Here is a 19,181-nt window from a genome sequence, read left to right as displayed (position 1 = left end):
TATCTCCTATGAAATTGCCTTAACTGACGAGATACTCACTTGTGTGTTGCTTAAAACAATTTGTTGCTAACTTAGGAAATTCTTTCTTGCCTGTTTATTTCTGTGACGTGGTTTACGTGGTGGTTAGAGTGTCAAAACGACTACTCTCCATGTAGTAAAGGGATTTTGGAAATTTTTGTAGTGAACTCCTAAAGAAAAAAATTCATCCAACCTCTGCCAGAAGGTTTCAAAACTGAGTGAGCCTGTTCTTGGCTCTCTCTGCAGCGTGCTGCTCTGTGGCTGCGTGTACTCAGATGATATATTTGACAGTGAATTAAGTTCTCCTGTTGAGTCATCTTTCCTCCTGTTGTGTGTTCGAGGGAGGCCTCATTTGCCTGGTTTGTAACTTGCTCTCTGCTAGGGCTGTTGGACTTCATGTCCCTGGTACCTGTTGCACTGGCCAGGTGCTCCATGGGCATTGGTGAAGTCATTTCAGGGATAGGACTCAAGCCTAAATTGGTTTTGCAAGGTAACTCTTCTTACATTCTCCTTTACCTCCCCGGGGCGTTGCTTTCCAAGCGTGAGCATTCCTGCAGCCCTTGGAGACAGAAGAGCAGGAGCAGTAAAGCCACACTGCCTGTAGTAGTTGGTGGTCCTATGCAGAACAGCCTCAGATCTGGGACAGGACCACGGGACAGGCACAGCGTGTGGCTGTCAGGTGTTGGTTACCTGATCCACATGGTCCTAAGAGTATCTTGATCCTTGTCCTGTCGCTCGGGGCTGTCCACTACAGCAGTTCCCCAGGCTTGAGAAAGCAATGGTGTGGCTGTAAATCCTCAACTTTTCAACTCTGCTTAAATTTCACCCAGATGCCTGTAAGGCAGAGCTGTTCATTGAACTTTTGGCTCTACACAATATTAGTGCTGAATTTTCTCACATAGGAGGATTGTTCCTTTGCAGAGCTTTTGTGTGGGTGAGAGAAGTAGAGATACATAGATGACCACCCGAGTGGTGGTGAACATTCATGGCCTTCAGCCTGCCTTCCAAGGTTTCTCCTCTCAGTGCAATACATTCTCATTTCATCACAACTGCAAAGCTAACTCTCAGTAGGCTCAGCTTCCTTTGCTAATCCAGCAAACTTCAAAACAGTTTTTCCCCACCTAACCTTTTCAACCCTTAGCATCTGATTTTTATTTTAAGCATCAACATTACTGTCATGAAACACAAATCCATGATGCTTACTGAGTAACAGTGGAGCCATTTTTTGCTGTTTGGTTTATTGTGTGAGGTCAGAAGTTTGCACATTCATCTTGGGGTGCAGTGTGAGCTTCAGAGTTTTGGTTGGTTCCCGACCAAAAGAGAGAGAAATGAGATGCACTGACATGTGGCAGGTTCAGATTAAGAGAAAGTTTTCCTCTTGTTTTGCAGTTTTATTTATTTAGCTTTTTTATTAGTTGTTGCCTGTTTTGCTGGGTTGTTTGGCACAGTTTTCCCGAAGCTAGAGAAGTGGGTTTTCTCTAAAGAACCCTTTTCTGTACCTGCGTCTGCTCCTCAGGCCTGACCGGAAGCGGAGGGACGTGTTCCGAATCGCCAACGCCACCTTGGCCACTCGCAACAGGAACGTGACCGGGACCGACCACTTCACCAATGCCTCTGACGCAGAGGAGAGTGAGGTGGAATATCCCTTCTTTGAGACCAAGGTGGATGGCAAGGAGAGAACTGTGATCTCCCATCTCCAGCCTTTCACTCTTTACCGCATCGATATTCACAGCTGCAACCACGAGGCCGACACGCTCGGCTGCAGCGCATCCAACTTCGTGTTTGCCAGAACCATGCCTTCAGGTATGCTCACACAGGGCTCCAGCCCTGCCTTTACTGGGCAGAGATCAAGCTCAGGGGGGGACAAGCTCTCCCAAACCAGTTAGAATTACACTGGGGTATAGTAAAAAAAATTCTATGCAGTAGGATAAATTGGAACTACACAGATTTTTTGTTTCAAGTCCTTGACTGGTGTGTTGTGTGTACCGAGTGATGTGTTTGAGCCTGTGCTGGGAGCTGGAGAAAGGGAGAAGTTGACTGCGGGATAATTAGGAGAGACTTTGTTTCCCAGCAATAGAAGTGAGACCCCCAGACATGGTGGGCTGAAAGGTTTTGTTCCTCGGCTCTGTGTGCTGAATAGAGCCACAGCAACGTTTCTCTGCTAATGTTTGGTTTTGCTGCGTTCACTCGGAACTGTTTGCAGATGTTGGAGTTCTGCTGGTGGGAATGTTTGCCAAATGTTTCTTCTGTCACAGAACGACCATGCATTTGTCCAGCCTGGGAACAGGAGGAATACTGTCTTTCTTTTGTGCCCAATTCCTGGCCTCTAGACTACTTCAAATAGGAAGCATTGAATGCTGTACTTGTCTTTGGGACTTCGGCGGATTGTACTTTTGAGAAGAATAGAGATGATTTTAGTGTAAGCTCATATGCATCCAGCAATGAGCTTCTGACTCCAGCAGATGTCTGGGGATATTGGATGCAGAATGGTAGCAATTTTGTTTTGTTTCTGGAAGGAAAGGCTATCGTAATCCAGATCCAGCTGTGTCAGTAAAAAAAGCAAAAACTATTGCTTTCTCAAGGAAAGAAGGAAGTCTGTGAGATCAGGCAAAAGGAAAGAAGTGTTCCTGGATTTTTAACACATGCCTCTGGAAATTAAAGGCTAAACAATCCTGTGTTCTTCTGTGTCTTTGAGAAGGTGGTCTTTTTTCAGCCCAGACTGACACAGGCTTCACATTCCTGTTAAGTTTTGAATAAGCCACATAAAATTATTAGGAACTATATAAGGATAAAGCAGTTCCTGAATTGCCAATGACACACTGTTTTAAATGGGGACAGATCTCCTATGACTGTTTTAAGAAGGGGCTGTCAGTGGGGCAGATGTTGTGTGTTTACAGCTGTTTGCAGCCATTTGGTGGGAGTAGCTCCCTGCGCTGTTTTGGTGTTGGGGAGAATTGGGAAGGAAGAATTTGGTGCTCATAAACAGGGGGTTTTTGGCACACAGAGCCCGTGCCCGGTGGAGCTGTATGCTCTGCACTGGTTTTCTGGGAACCAGTAGTTCAGACTGAGCTAATCTCCAGCAGGCCTTGGCCAATGGAGTTTGTTCCCTGGATTTGAATGGCTCTTGCTGCAGAGCTTCTGCACCTGAAGAATATAATGAATCTTCCATTTTCCTCAACTCTTGCCTCAAGTTCCTGTTTCAGTCATAGTGTTCTTCGCACATCACCTGTAAATATTTTACAGAGGGAGCAGATAACATTCCAGGAACAGTATCATGGGAAGCAAAAGAGGAAAATACCGTCTACCTGAAGTGGTTGGAGCCTACAAATCCAAATGGGCTGATCCTGATGTATGAAATCAAATATGGGCAGCACGGCGAGGTGAGGATTTGACATTACTGCTCATAACTCTTAATTTATACACAAAAAAGGATCTTTCTTAACATGCTTCTGTGCAGTGCAACACAAACAGAAATTGTGGTTTCAGACACCCAGCACCTGCCAGCATGTCACTACTTTATTTCCTTTATTTTGAGTTCTTAAATTTCATGTATCTCCTTCTGGTGTTTGAAGTAAAACTGATCAGGTGGGGCTTTTAGTTAGAGAAATGAGCTTGTCCTGCAGCTATATTGCTTTCTTCAGAATGTGAAGACATCAACATGTGTTAATTGCTTTTTTCTTCTAGGAGAAGCGGGAATGTGTTTCCAGACAGGAATACAAGAAGCTTGGAGGAGCTAAACTAACTCACCTGAACCCTGGAAACTATTCTGCCAGAGTTCAGGCCACTTCCTTAGCTGGGAATGGGTCCTGGACTGAGCCCATCTCTTTCTATGTGCAGCCCAAATGTAAGACAAATGTTTGTTGTCTGTGTTGAATTGGGGGATTATTATCTTTTTAATAATTCCTGATGTTCATGTGACTGGGTGTCTGAGGTTCTTGCCTGTGCTCTGAACACTCCTCTTTCTGATGGTTCTTTGAGAACTCTTTTCTGGTCCATTTTTTTGGCAAGTGTTGACAGCCAGGAGGGGTATCTGAGGTGTGGTCCTTTCCTTGCAGCTTTGGGTATCTGTGAGAGGTGCAGCCAGGTGTGGGTGTGGAGAACACCCTGCTGTGGCTTCCTGGGATGTGCAGCTATGTTGGGAATGTGATGTTAGCCATAACAACATGGAGCTGGCGTGTACGAAACCTGTGGCAACAAGGCAAACCTGCTTTAAAAATTGCAAAATAATAGGAGAAACAAATCATTTGTGTAGATTTTTGGCTGGCAGGTTGACCTGTTCTGAGTGACATTTGATGAAAAAAATGTCCTGATTAAAGGGTGATGCTGGTCCTGACAATGGGAGTCATTTATAGTTTGGAAGAACATGACCACAGAAACCCTCTTCAAGAAATTCTGTATCTAGTTGTAGAGCAGATATATCCCCAGAAAACTGCAACTCCATCTTTTATCCCTTTTTGGTTTCCTCGTTGCTGAACTTTGAACAATTTGAAGGAAAGAGTAGTGCATGTATGTTCTGACTGTAAGCAGCTGCAAGGTGAACAAAAGGTGGAAAAAAAGGTGAATGTGCAAGTGAACAATTGGGTATTGTTCACTGAGGAATGCAGGTCCTTTAAGCATAACTTGTGAAAACAAAACCCAGACAGACACTGTTCTGTACAAAATTAATGCCTTTCAGTGTCTGCTTTCTTGTTTCACTCATCTGCAGTCAGGGAGGGTTTCCGAGTGTATTTTTCCACATCAGACAAGAAAATGAGAACTTTGATTTCTTCTCTGTATGGAAATACACTGAGTGGGTTTTGAATGTTTCTTTGTTAACAGAGGTTTTATAGAAACCCTGATACAATTGTTTTCTTGTTGGTTGCAGCAGCAAACTATGGAAACTTCCTGCACTTGGTAATTGTGCTCCCTATTGCTCTGCTGCTCATCCTTGGGGGATTGCTGGTAATGCTCTATGTCTTTAACAAAAAGAGGTGAGTTCTATGTGCTGGTGCCTAAACCTGCAGGAGGGGAATTGTTTATTTTCAAATCTGCACCCATGGAGCAAGTTAGAAACTAAAAAGAGAAATGGCATTCAGAGGAGTCGAGAGGCTGAAGTAGATTCTGCCTTGGTGTGGAAAAGGAGGTGGTTTAGAGTTACCAGCATCTGGCTGCTGCTGCTGCTGGAGATACGAAGAGGCTTTTTATTGCAGTATCATGTTTGAATGGGAAGAGGAAGGCTTGTGAGGAACATATCAGTGGGGCAGTGATGGCACACACCGGACTTTTATAATCAGAAGATTTGGCTGAAATATGGGTCAATACAAATCAAGAAAACTTCATTCCATTTAGGTTACTCTGATTTTTTTTCGAATTCTAGAGGGTTTTTTGAAGACTTTACATCCACTTAAAAAATTATATCCTATCCTGGCCAAGAGCAGTCATTGGGACTGTTCTGTTAATTTGTTTTCCTCAGTTTTGGTTTTTTTGTAACTGGTGATTTATTTTTTTTATCTCATTGAAATACATAACGAGAACTTAATGGCAGTACAAATGTTCAGTCTTGCAACTTTCTAGTTGTGGAGGTTTTTTTATTAGTCTCTCATTAATTATGCTCATTGAGTATCCCATGATTTCCAGCTGTAATTCACTGGTAGCACTGCACACAGTGGTACCAGTTCTGCTCAAGCTCTCCAGAAAGGACTTTGTCTCTGGTGATTACAATACCTGCTTTGCCTTCCTGAGGCTCTCCTACATGAAATTCCTGATAATTTTTCCTTCTTCAAACTGTTGTTTTAGCACAAGAATGTTTGTGAGCCTGTCTCCTGCAAAATCTCTCAAGGTGCATTTATTATGTTTCTTGTTCTGAAAATCATCCCAGTAAAACTGGGAGATGTGGTTTTAAATAAAAAAATAGAACCACTTAGGAAATAGTTGAATGGAATCCCCCATTAAAAAGAGTCTTGTCTTTTGCTAAAAAACATCTCTGCCACAGCAGAGCTGATGATGGTAAAGTGCATTCTCAGCCACACGTCTCCTGGTTGTATAAAAATATAGCTGCCTTTCTTAAAAACAAGTTTACCCAGCAGCTAAAAGTACCTTGTGTTTACATTTTCCTGGTGCTGATTTGGTAGAGTCCAGAATTCCTGGGAAGCTATTTTGGACTGTGTTCCCTTGATTATGTGAGGTAGATAAGATTTCAGTTTGTCCCCTTTGTCTGAAAAACTCCACATATACTAAATAATATTCTGTGTTTGAACAAGCAGTGGAAAAGTTGTAGAAGAGATGGTCTGAAATATACTCAGATTTAAAGATTAAAGAAATCAAACTCAATGTTTCCACAGGAACAGTGACAGACTGGGCAATGGAGTACTTTATGCTTCTGTGAACCCCGAGTACTTCAGTGCCTCAGACGGTGAGTGTAACCTACTTGTGTGCTCCTACTGTCATGTGTTCTGTTGGTGTCTGTCTTTGGAAAGGTATGAAACTCTAAAAGGCATGTTGTAAAACCACTTCCTCTGTTTTATTAGCACATCCCTGGAATCCACAATTGCTAATACGTAAATGCCACTTGTCTATTGAAACCAGGGAGTTTTTGAATTATTTTCCTGTCGTTTTATCTACCTGAGTCTTAATTCAAATTCACTAGTTTCACTTTCAGATTGTCACCTACTTTTCCAGTGATGTTTTCGCTGGAATGAAGGAAGAATGAATGAATTTGTGGTCTTTCATATTTGCCATCTTAAGCTCTGTTTTGCCCTGTTGAAACAAACTCACTACTTGAAAAAATCAGAACATCAGACAAATTTCCTTGAGGTCCCAGTTTTTCTGTTTATGGGTTAGGTTGCTGCTGCTGTTGTAGAATTCTTGCCTGGAATAGTGTTTCCAGAAGCCCCCAGGAGACCAGTGGGTTTACCCAGAGTGGCAGCGGACTATTTTACTGTTATTTTTTATAGCAACACCGTTAGGGTTAAAGGTCTGTCAGTGTTCATGCTATAATCCTCTATTTTCATCCTGTCATTTCACCCATGCAGAGCATGTGACACAACTGTCCCTTCCTTTGGTGACTGGCAGGCAGCAGCATCAGTGAGTACTTGGATGTCTTCTTGCCTGAGGCAGTCCTGCCTCCTGGCAGTCACCTTCTGAGAGCTCTCTTCTGCCTAAGATCAAAGACCTGCAGCAGCAGCAGCAAGTTCTGCCTTTGCTGGTGCAACGGTGTGTGTGCAAGGGATCAGAATAGTACCATGCAAAGAGCTGCTGGATCAGAGTCTGCTTGTCATAAAATCAGTCTGTTAATAGAGAATACAGCAGACACTAAACTGATGCAGATGATCGAGTGTGTTTGATGCTGTCTGGGAGAATTAGGAGAGCAAGGATTCCAAGAAAAGATTTAACCTAAAGCATTGATTTGAGCTTCTTCTCGCCCTGGTTTTGTGCTTTGAGGTTCCTTATTTCTATCCCAGTATGTTAGTACTGTAGTGAGGCTGCTTCAAGTCCATGTACACCTTTCTTGCAGATTTATTTGTATGCCATCGTTCCCCTTCCTCTGTATGGAAAGACCCTGGACTGTTTGCACATGTGGTGCAAGGTCTCAGCATTCTGTGTAGGGTTTGAACACTGAAATTGTAGGGGCAGTTGCTGTTGTGGAGCAGGGAGTGATCACAGCAGGGGCAGCAGTGGAACATCACGGCCTGTTCTCTGTCCCCTCAGTGTATGTTCCAGATGAATGGGAGGTGCCCCGGGAGAAGATCACCATGTGTCGGGAGCTTGGGCAAGGCTCCTTTGGAATGGTGTACGAGGGAATAGCCAAGGGAGTGGTGAAGGATGAGCCAGAGACCAGGGTGGCCATCAAGACAGTCAATGAGTCCGCGAGCATGCGCGAGAGGATTGAGTTCCTGAACGAGGCCTCGGTGATGAAGGAGTTCAACTGTCACCATGTGGTGAGTCCTGAAGATGTGACGAGGCTGTGACTCATCCAGCCCTGGTGCTTACTGACGTGAGGCTGTTCTGGGCATGTCTGCCCTGAAGTGGGAATTTGGCTTTTTAGCTTCAACTCTGTGCAGCTTTGTAATATTATCGTGAAACCCCAGTCAGAAAGTGGAACCAAATCTACATTCAGACCTTTCCCACGGGTTCCCACAGGGCTACCTATCAACATGAAGAAATGATAATTAGCTGTACTTGTACTGAACATTTGTTTTTCCTCTGCCAGGTTCGGCTGCTTGGTGTTGTTTCTCAGGGCCAGCCTACGCTGGTTATCATGGAGCTGATGACACGTGGCGACCTCAAAAGTTACCTGAGATCATTGAGGCCAGACACAGAGGTGAGTCATGAGTTGCTGGATGTTTGTTTCTTCAGTTTGAATCATCTTGAACAAGACAGCCTCACGTTAGAAGCAGCAGGCAATTAGCCTTTCCTGCCCTTCTCCTTCAGTCTAAGGACAAAACATGAGCTATTGTGTGATCTCCAACAGCTCTTTCATGAGGCAGTGCAGAGTGCCACATGGGATAGGTTCCTTCTTGTGTCACTGAGTCCTCTTTTCCAGATTTACATTAGATCTCTTGTCTGATCTACTTTCTCATCAAGATGTTACAGAAATTGGCTGGTTTAAGAACATGTGTTAGGATAATTGTTTCATGTTGTGTGTCCTGCCCATTGCCCCTGCTGGAAAGTAAGTATCTGTTATCTTAGCTCCTGTGCAAAGTGTCATGCATAGGCCATCAGTCTAACAGCTAGAATTGTCACACATGATACAGGGTCTGAAGAATAAAGATGACACACAGGTCACTTGCCACTGAAATCACAGCAGCCTATGCAGAAAATGAGCTCAGCAGCTTTTGCCCTTGATCTAGAAATTCCGATGTGGATAAATTAAAGGAGCAGAACATGAGGACAGTATGTGCACAAGAGAATGAACGTGGTTTGTTAATTTTTTTGATCTTCATCTTTCTCAGAACAACCCTGGGCAGGCTCCCCCGACCCTGAAGAAGATGATCCAGATGGCGGGAGAGATCGCCGATGGCATGGCCTATCTCAATGCCAACAAGTTCGTACACAGGGACCTCGCCGCCAGGAACTGCATGGTGGCTGAGGACTTCACAGTCAAAATTGGAGGTGGGCTGTCCTGACTCTTACACAGGTCATAGAATCATCCTGGAAAATCAGTGTCTTAGAAGGCTTTTAATTTACCTTTTTTTTTTTTTTTTTTTTTTTTTTTAACTGAGCTCTAGTTTAAATGTCTGCAGAATAAAATATGTTCCTTGTGAAGACTTGCAGTGATTTAAGACCTGTGAGAAGTTAACACTGTGTTAACTTCTGAAATACCTCTGCTTGCTGTTGTTCCAGTGAGGCAATAGTATAGCATGCGGGTTTAAAAAGAGCTGGTGAGGCAGTGATTTAGGTGCAGGTACTGCAGACATCTGGGTGGATGGTGTAGTTACCACTGGTGTGTCATTCACATCTCTGTTAATGCACAAAAATAATTCTACCTTCTGTTTATTGATTCAAGAATGAGAATTTTAGGATTATTTTAAATCATAATCTGAGTTGGAAGTGGAATGACTTCAGCTGGGTGCTTTCCAGTCTAAACTGGAGTTCTGCTTCCCAGACAGCTGAATGGCTTTTCTTCTGCTCTGCTGTTAGATCACCAATTTTTTTTTCCTTTTACCATCCCTCCAAAATAGTGTCAGCTGAGTTTTTTCAGTCTTCTCTCCAGAGAGTGTGAATTTAAGCTGTTGGCTGTTTTTGAGTTGTGCATATTAAAATAACGTGTATAGCAACAGCCTTCTGCTGTAGGAAACTAATTCTTTTTCTCTGAGCTTAACTCAGCTATTTTGATAATTTGTGTAAGTAATCCTGTCATTTGGGAGAAAGAAAAAATGATTTCATTTTGAGTCAGTTAATTAGGAAATAAGATCTTTTGGGGATTTTGTGTATTTTCTGCAGGTTCGTGGGAAGTCAGCCTAAATCCTTCCCATTCCAGTTTTCTCCTCCTGCCTCCATCAGCTTGTTTTACAATTCTTTAAACTGAAGATATGGTGCATTTCTTCCCTTTAACGTGTTCATGGTTACCCCAGAAGCATTTTGTAAATGTGCTGCATTGCTCTTGTTTATGTACCGGCATTAAAAATCCCCTCATGCAGAAACAGTTTAGGAGCATCTTGGCTGGAACACGCCAACTCAGACTGTTCAGATCTCAGAGGAAGAGCTTTATGCCACACTACCCTGTGCTCACTGCGTGTCTGTTTCTTATTTGCATTACATTTTGAAAGAATCTTCCGTTCAGCCGGGATAAAGTCACCCTGGTGTGTGGGAGTGATGGAAGAGCTGCACAGATGGGCTTTTTAGTCATAATCGCTGAGGGTACCGGTGTCCCTGGTACGCAGGGAATGTTGTGCTTGGTCACTCACCACAGACTGGTGATAACTGAGAGAGCTGGGGGAGTTCTGTACTCGTTTCCTGGGGGGAAAAAAGGGGCAGTTACAGGTCTGTGTTGGTAAAATGGATTTTGCCCTCTGTGTCATCAGACAGCATTTAATATCAGTCAGAGGACTGATGATCCCTGATTTATTAACTTTTTGGTTGGTATCTGAGAACACTGTAACTGGTTTCAATAGACAAGTGTGAGACCCAGCAGTTCTGTCTCAGGCTGATTGTACAGAAAAAAACACTGGAATAAATTTGAGTTACAGTCAAGGGGATGAACATTTTTAGATGCAAGTCTTGAAAATGCTTACAAATTTACAGCTAAGCATGGATATAACCGGAAGTATGTCTTTAATATTTGTGTGTGTTAATCGCAAATGAGCAGCGTAATCCTCTGTAGCGCCTGAAATAGAATATTGTACAGAAACTGGGAATTACCTTTGGAAATAGGAAAAAGAAAACCAAGGGAAGTATTTCTTTCAACATGTGAGATTCTTCAGTTAAACACAATAGTTATAAGTACTAAAGGAGTTTCTTACACTCCTTAAAAAAACAAAAGAAAATCACTGAATTTGGGGAACAATTAGTGAATTTTATGACCTTCAGAAGACTCATCTTACTGCAAAGCTTGAGCATAAACGCTGTAACTTTTCACATTCCTATATTTAAACCATTCAGACTTGTCAGTGGCACAGTCTGTTGGTGGTGTTGGGAGGGAAGGTCACCAGCCCTGAGGCAGCAGCTGAAGTGTCTGCAAAGTCAAGTGTCACGGGAACACAGTGCAGACTCCTCACACCCGAGTGTGATTCTCTGGCTTGCAGGAAGGGGAAATGTTCATCATTTTCTCACACAAATTCAAGGTATTTCTACCTTCTAGATTTTGGCATGACGAGAGATATCTACGAGACAGATTATTACCGGAAAGGAGGGAAGGGTTTGCTGCCTGTCCGCTGGATGTCCCCGGAATCACTGAAAGATGGAGTCTTCACAACACACTCCGACGTCTGGTAACAAAAAAGGGCTCCGAAAAACTGCTTTAACCCCCTTCTTCCTAGCCTCTCTTCTTGTCTTAGTAGACTTAATTAAGTATACTGCTTCTCCTGCCCATTCAGAGGTAACCCTCTTGTTCCACAAGTTCATGTTTCAGCAAGAACTCTTGAGATTAAATTTTGCTCTCGGGGAGAGCAGAATTAAATGGATTTCCAAAACTGGAGGTGGCAGCATGTTTCCTGCTGTTAGTTGTAAAATCAGTTGTGCAGTGAAAAACATTACCTTCACCTGGAAGAGCAAATTGTCATTTTTTAAATTGCTCTCCTTCAAGAAAAGCATTACAAGTTGCCAAGAATATGGAAAGGTTCTTAGTGCTGACCTCCTTTTCCATCAAAACCTTCTGTGTAAATGACTCCACTTTCCCCCAGATGAGTTGTGTACTCTTGCAGGCTTTTTTGGGGAGTTCTCCCTTGTGCATATCCCTCTCCATTTGGAGCTTCGTTTGCTTGTTTTATATACTGCAAGATGTAGAAATAGGGTTTTCTTTCAAAGCACACTGCATGCTTGCTGTATCTGTGCAGTTATTAATAGAGGCATGTACTTGGGAGAAGTAATCCCCTGGAACAATTCCGCACACACCCCCCAGCTTTTGGAGATAGGTAAGGAGGACTTGGCAGAAGATGGTTGTGTACTGGCAAAACCTCTTCTCTTTATGGTTTCTCGGCCTTCCTAACAAGATGTTTTTACTGCTGATCTGTTAAAGAATTGGCAGCTGATTGCCTCCAAATGTCTAGAAGTCAGTAGGAATGGTGTTTGAGGAGTAAACTGCATTTTCCTTGAGCAGGTTGAGGAGTTTGGAGTCAGTGGTCTGTAGTTCACAGCACCAGCTCTGAACGAAAAGTTCCTAAGAGGAATTCAAGTGAAAAAGCAGAGCACCAGAATGATGCTTAAATTTTATTTTACATATGGCTAGTAACTTACTTTTGAATCCAGTAACCCTCAGACTTGGAAGCAGATGAAAACAGCCACGTTGAGTTGAAGGGAAGCCCTGTATCAGCCATTTATCTGATGGAACAGTGCAGGCATGCTTTTGGCAGTGCCCCCAGTAAAAGAATTTTGGGACTTGTAATGGCTTCACAAAGCAGACAGAAATTTGGACTGTATCACTAGAAAATCTGCAGATGCAGAACTGACCAAGCCTGGAGTGAAGAGCTGGCAGAGCTGTCTGTTCTTACCACACAACAGGAATTTTCAGGTTCAGCCGTTGCCTCCAAAGGGTTCGGCCGCAGATCAGGGTGAGCAGTGGGGATGTCCCATGTGTGTTCCACACCTGCTTTCCTTTAGCCTGGGACTGTTAATGTGATGTTACTCTTCAAAAATAACTCAAATTCCAAACAAGAAACCCCCAGGTGTGATGCCAAATCAAGTGTCAGAAGTAAATTAGCGCTGTAATTGTTGCAGGAAGGACGTAAGCACTTCCCTAAAAAGGAAGAGAGGAGGTTTAGATGGGATATTAGGAAGAAATTCTTCCTTGTGAGGGTGGTGAGGCCCCAGCACAGGTTGCCCAGAGAAGCTGTGGCTGCCCCTGAATCCCTGGAAGTGTCCAAGGCCAGGTTGGATGGGGTTTGGAGCAACCTGGGACAGTGGAAGTGGTCCCTGCCCATGGCAGGAGGTGGAACAAGATAAGCTTTAAGGTCCCTTCCCGCCCAAACCATCCTGGGATTCCGTGATTTGGCATTCGTTGGTCTGTCAGTCCAAAGCAGGATTGTGCAAGCAGTATTGCAGTTCATGAGTGGTACAGTCTGACTGAATATCCTGGCCTGGAAAGTAGTTTACTGGTTACAGGATTGGGAAGTTGAAGAGGAGGAGCAGTAAAATCTTGACAGATTTTTACTTGAAAACATAGAGGAAAAACATTGCTTTATGGAGAGGAGGCCCACAGTACTCGTGGGTATTTCAGAGAGTTTCTCCTTGGGATGGTTTGGCATCTTAATTGTTAGAAGTGATTTACTCTGAAATTTGGTTCACAGGGGTGTACTTGTCTGGAGGCACAAAAAAATGGGCTCAACATGAGAAATTTGCTGTTTGTTTAGAACATGTATCCACAGCGACAGAGAAATTTCAATCTAAATTCCAAATGTAGTGGAGCTTGACTTAGCACTGTCATGAAATACTGTCTATTTACTTGATCTGCTTATGGCTAAAAGGATAATTCCTTCTCAGTAACTTTTACTACAGGCACTATACATTGGAGGTCTCTTCATGCCAGGAAAAACTTCTTCAGTCCTTCTATTGGTTCAGATTTGAAGTTGCTCAGTGTAAACTGTGGAGCTTAGCTGTTTTGGGGGCCGTTTATTTGCATCAAACAGTAAACAAAAGGGTTTTCATGCCTTTCTGGGCAGATACTGTGACGTGTAGTTCCATGTTCTTCGAGATCAGTTTCAGAAGCCAAGATGTCAAAAAGACGAAACCCTGTCGAGTGGTTAGAGTCTAGGATTTATAAGCTGTAAGGTGAAATGGCAACTGCAAGAAGAGCATCTGGAGGTTTGAAGGGTGGAGCTTTATTTTAGCAACTCATTCTTTTATTGCTTTTCAGGCTGAAGAATGAGGTAATTAGACGGGGCTGGGTTTTTTTTGTAGTTAGGGAAGGAGGACATTTTAAAATTAATGTAATACTGTTCAGGGTGAGGGTGGATTTCTATAAATAAATCCTCAGCATCTTGCATTCTTTCAGGGCTGGTAGTTGCCTGGAAGGAGCAACCTGAGTTTATTTGTTAGGATAATCTGATGAATAGGTGTGCAAGACTTGTCCTCGTTATCCCTGCGGTGATCAAAGAAGCTTCAAAGGCGCCCAAATGTTGAGTTGACCCCCTGTCCCTCCCTCCCCTGAAAGGAAAACAATTGCAAGGCAGTTTGTGGCTTCTGGCTCCAGATGCAAACCAGTTTAGATCCCAGGGATAGCTGAAAGATAAAACCACTCGGCCATAACCAGCTAATGACACTGGACTCCTGTTTTCATAACAGCCCCCCGGTGGAACTGCATGTTTTTCACTCAGCTTGACTCAGCATTTTACCACACAAGTCAGACAGCATTGAGATTTTCCTTCTTTGCCCAGCAGCTCTAAAAGTAGATGACTCTTCAGTGCAGGGCAGACAATTTGAGCTGTGTCTGCTCAATAAACTAATTTTAAATTGAGATATTTTTAGAAAGTGTCAATACTTACATCCAAACTACCCAATTACGTAACTATGCTTATCTTCCTTCGCCCGTAATCAATTCCTATTATTACACAAACTGCTTTTTTCACTAACACTGTCCTTTGTAGTTATCTGGAAGGAGCTGGAAGCTCTGTTTCAAGAACATAGTTACATGTGTGTTTCAAAGGGGTAACTTGAGTTTTTCTCACCTGAGCCCTTTTCTCACCAAAGTAGGTGTGCTTGAAGTCAGCAGTCTCTTGAGGGAGGTGATGTGACTGTCACCACAGGCACTTTTTTTGAGCAACTGGAATTCTTTGTTAAAAGAAAATACCCATGGACACCCACTACTCAGCATCTTGTAAGAAATACACCCTTGTAAAGATGGCTAGGACCCCTAAAAATGTGATCTTCCCTGCAGGTCCTTCGGAGTGGTGCTGTGGGAGATCGCAACGCTGGCGGAGCAGCCATACCAGGGCATGACCAACGAGCAGGTGCTGCGCTTCGTCATGGAAGGGGGGCTGCTGGAAAAGCCAGACAATTGTCCTGACATGCTGTAAGTGCCACCACTGCCCTGTGGGCACAGCTTGTGCTTCCTGACCCCTGCAGTGTCTGCTCTTCCCACCTACCACAGGAGGGGCTGTTAGAGAGTGACAGTCGTGGGAGGGGCTGCTCAAACAGTCTCTGTCAATCCAGTATTTTATGGTAGTGAGACATTCTAGAAAACAACTTTGCTTGTGGCCAGAATCTCAGAATCTCACCTTGGGCTATCTGTCTCCTAATAAGCAAACAAAACCCAAGCTTTGTGCTACTGAATAAAATTAGACTTAATAAAAACCCATAAGTGGCACTTGCTACAGCAGGAGGCTCTGTGCCTAAATCATGTCTCTCCTGCTTAAAGTAATTCTGTTGAGCATAAAGCGAAAAAAGAGCAGGGGACAAGCTGAAATGTGTGTAAACACTGGAATTCAACTTCATAGTTCAGCATACAGATAAATTAAAGTATCTGAAGCTGGGTTGGATGTGCTGTTTCAGTCAAAGCACTCATCCCATTGGGATAAATAAATCCCCCCTGCTAACAGTTTCCTTCCCTGCAAGTACAGGGAGAGGTTTCCACAGAAAAGCCTCTCCCTTACCCCAGGATCGACCCAAAGCCTCACAGCAGCAGAGGGTGTGCAGTGCAGCAGCTTCAGTTTTTAGCTTTACATTGCTGAAATACTTCTGCTGGCCTTTGTGTACAGCAGTTTCAGTTGTTCAGACTTTATTGCTTTGATATACTTCCCAAACTGACTTTTGGGAAGGAAATACTGTGTCTTGCAGTTATTGAAATTTGTTGGAGGCCCACAGAAGGGATACAATCACTTAAGGGCCTCAGCTGCTTGGGATTCTTAGGAAAATAGCTTTTTTGGCTGGAGCCTGGCTGTGGTTTCAGATGACAGGCAGTGTTGTTTTGTTGTTTGAGGGGGGTGGGTGGTATATGCAGGGGGAGGTGTAGCTGCCATGTGATTCCTTGGTTTCACATTCCTTCCCTTTTGGGATGCTGTGGAGAATTCCTGGCAGTCAGATTGAGTGGACATTGTTTAACACGGTCAGAGCTGTGTAATGGGGATGGGCACAAATGGGGAAGAACAGGGATGTGACGGGTTCAGCTCCCTGAGTTCACAGGAAAAAAGTACCTCTGCAGTGAGAAAAAACTCACTGGGGAGAGATCCAGCATTAGAATTCCCATTAACCTGGGGCCTGTGTGATATGGGCAGGGGTGGGAAGGGAGTCAGGCCAGAAGTTCTCTCTGCTGCAGCCCACCCAGTTCTCCTTCCTCCCCCTCCTCAGGGAATCTCCGGTGCTCCAGGGCTGTTGCTACTGGATGAATTCACTTCCAAGGTCCAGGCTTGTGAGCGGGGAGACCTTGGTTAAAGTCTGGCAGAGCAAATCTTTGCACCAGCGTGTAACAGCCAGGGCCGTTCTTGTGCTGCTCCTCATGGAGAAGCTGTTCACACGTTGGTTCTGCCCAGCAGGATTCAGTCTGACAAGTGCAGAGGTGCAGAATAAAAAAACTCTGCATTTGAATTGTGCTGCTTTGCTCTGTCAGAAAAATGAGGCTGAACTCAGACCTAAGGCACATCCACTTTAGTAGTGATTTTTTGGTTTGCTTTTTTCAGTGATAAAGTTGAGTATAAAACATCCTGGCTTTATCCCAAATGTAAAAAAAAAGAATGTATTGACCTTGCTGTGACTTGCTTTTGTTCCCTTTCAGCTTGTTTTGTCTTTGTTGTAGTACAGACACCCAAATCTGCTGAAATTCAAATAGGCAGTTGTAGGAATAACAGTAGGGAGTTCCAGGAATAACCTCCACCTTTGTTCCCTGCACATGCACTTGGCCATTAAAAAACCTCTTATGTTCCTGTGGTGCTTTATTCCTTGCATGTTTTCACTTCTTTCTCTGCCCAGGATGCTGAGACAGTGCTGTGCCACCCTTGGTGACCTCCCCTCTGCTCCCAGTCCTCACTCACACACTGTAGCTGCTGGCAGGATCAGAGACCTGGTCTGTAGGCACAGGTCCTCTCCAGGGCCCAGTAACCTCAGCCGGGGACCTACAGGAAAACTAGGACATGGGCAGAAGAGTGTTTCTAACAGTTTCCAAGAGCCCTGAATTTGCATATGGATCTTACCCTGCATCCCAGCATGTTCCAGGCCACTGCTTTCTCCAGTGCTTTATGAAACCCTTTGTAAACCAAGGGATCCTCTTTTTTGTGGAGATTGCGAAAAGATTTTGTTTAAAGACAGGGTCTTTGGTATATCTATGCTAGTGAGAGGTATTTTTTAGGCAGCACAAATTCTTGCTGGTGGAGACTGGTCTGTGATATTTTGGTATTGGCTCCCAATATTAACTCAAGATGTCCCAAAAGCAAAGCCTGGCACCAGGGAGGTCACTTGGGCTTGGTGCTGCCTGGAAGCAGGTGAGAAGGGGAGCTCTGTGCTCCTGTGTCTCATGTGGTAGCTACAAATGCACAGGGACTTTGTTCTTGAAATTAGTTTGACTTGGAAGCAACTGAAATTCTGGTCAGAATATCAGTGGACCTGTCTGTGGAGAGAGGGGAGTGTGCTGATGGAGAGAAGCCTCCAGAACAGGTGGAGGAGGTAACTGCTGTGGGGAAGTGTAGATGAGAACAGAGAGAAGAATCCTGCTGTCACCAAATTGGCTATTTTTAGCCGTGCGGGTGATGTGATGTTGACACAGCCCTGCACCCTCCAGCCATGGAGCAGGAGCTCCCCTCAGAACCTTGTGTTCCCCCCCATGAATTCTGCATGGTGCAGGTGGGCTGGGACACTGTGTCTCCATCCCTGCTGTGCTGGTCGTGCTCGTCAGTGCCTGTGCTCCCCTGACCCTGGTAGCAGTGGGTCAGTAGCTTTTAGCTGGAGCTGCAGAAGTTCTGTTCTGCAGCGTGGCTGTGTTGGATGCTTGGGCAAAGGGGGATTTTACAGGGGGTTGTCCTGTGGCTGGGAGGTGGTGAATCCCTGTGAAAGGGCAAAGCACAAAGGGGAGGGTATTTCTGGAGGCTCTTTACTCTAGCACAGGGTGAAACAAGCCTCAGTTGTGTTTATGCTACACCCTCTTGGCATAGTTCGCGTGGCTTTGCAGACAGAACCATGCAGTAAGACAGATGGTTCAGTAAGGCGGTGCCAGGAGAAGCTTTGCTGTTTTTCTCCTCTTCCTGTGCACTCAGTGATGTTTTTATGTCCTCCTATTGTTATGGCATCGCTCATCAGGTGACGGCTGCGTGGCACCAAGCTTTGGTACAGCTGAAGCTCTCAGACAGTGTGTTCCCATGGGGCTTTTAAAAGTTGTGGAGGCTGGAATTCCACTCTGTTTTTGAAGCAGGATTGCTTCCCCCACATGCATTGTAGACTATTTACGCAGTGCTGATTTCCCTTTGTTCCTGCTTAGAACCCGGGGTCTGCTCTGCAGAGGCACTGGCAGCACATGGCACCACCAGGGGAGGAGAGGTCCTTTTGCTTTTCCCCACCAAATCAAGTGTATTGCAAAGCACAAATGGAATGCGGCTTCTATAGGAACTTTCCATTTTCTGTTTTTTTTATTGTCTCGGTGCAAAACAGAACTCAATTTCTGCTCAGTTCCTTGAGCAAAAGATGCACAGGGGGATGCTAGCTATTCCCCTCTCCCATGATGCTGCCTCCAGCTCCCTGGAGCTCGCTTGCCAGCAGTCAGGAACGTACTTCATAAATCTGGTCAGGTTGTATTAACAGCCTGTAAATTCCTCCATTGTCTATTGGAAAGGTTTTTATTTTGTTTAAGATAATGTAAACAAGGTCTGTGAACACACAGAGTTAAAAAGGAAAAAAAATCCTTTTATGGGAACTCTGTAGGGTTTTTAAATCTGGAATGGCTTAAAAGAAACATCACATGTCCTTGTTTGTGCTGATGTCACATGCATTACTCCGCTGCTTGTGGTATCTCCTTAGCATTGCCCTTAGGCCTCGGGGCACAGCGCCAGCAAATATCCAGAGTTCCTGGCTCCAGCCAAGCTTCTATTCAGGGACGCAGCAGTCAGCTGGAA

At 44.3% G+C, this 19,181-nt stretch overlaps 1 protein-coding gene across 3 annotated transcripts in view; it reads left to right on the top strand.

Moving 5' to 3' along the window:
• The window catches only part of IGF1R (insulin like growth factor 1 receptor), a 173,630-nt gene that overhangs the window by 144,876 nt on the left and 9,573 nt on the right, over window positions 1–19,181 (top strand). For 2 of the 3 annotated variants that reach the window (XR_014226817.1, XM_082290806.1), the window contains exons 11-20: window positions 1,535–1,821; window positions 3,262–3,398; window positions 3,703–3,862; window positions 4,883–4,988; window positions 6,339–6,409; window positions 7,705–7,934; window positions 8,207–8,317; window positions 8,949–9,108; window positions 11,297–11,426; window positions 15,026–15,160. Coding sequence is in view for 2 of the 3 variants with exons in the window: in XM_082290806.1 (XP_082146932.1) it covers window positions 1,535–1,821; window positions 3,262–3,398; window positions 3,703–3,862; window positions 4,883–4,988; window positions 6,339–6,409; window positions 7,705–7,934; window positions 8,207–8,317; window positions 8,949–9,108; window positions 11,297–11,426; window positions 15,026–15,160 (1,527 nt within the window). In the remaining variant the exon portion in view is untranslated. The remainder of the gene's footprint in view (window positions 1–1,534; window positions 1,822–3,261; window positions 3,399–3,702; window positions 3,863–4,882; window positions 4,989–6,338; window positions 6,410–7,704; window positions 7,935–8,206; window positions 8,318–8,948; window positions 9,109–11,296; window positions 11,427–15,025; window positions 15,161–19,181) is intronic. The other variant, XM_082290807.1, reaches the window with a different exon arrangement.

Source organism: Coloeus monedula (assembly GCF_965178545.1).
Source record: "Coloeus monedula genome assembly, chromosome: 14".
NCBI lineage: Eukaryota > Metazoa > Chordata > Aves > Passeriformes > Corvidae > Coloeus > Coloeus monedula.
Note: the sequence above shows the minus strand (reverse complement) of the source record. Positions and strands in the feature narration are given on the sequence as shown.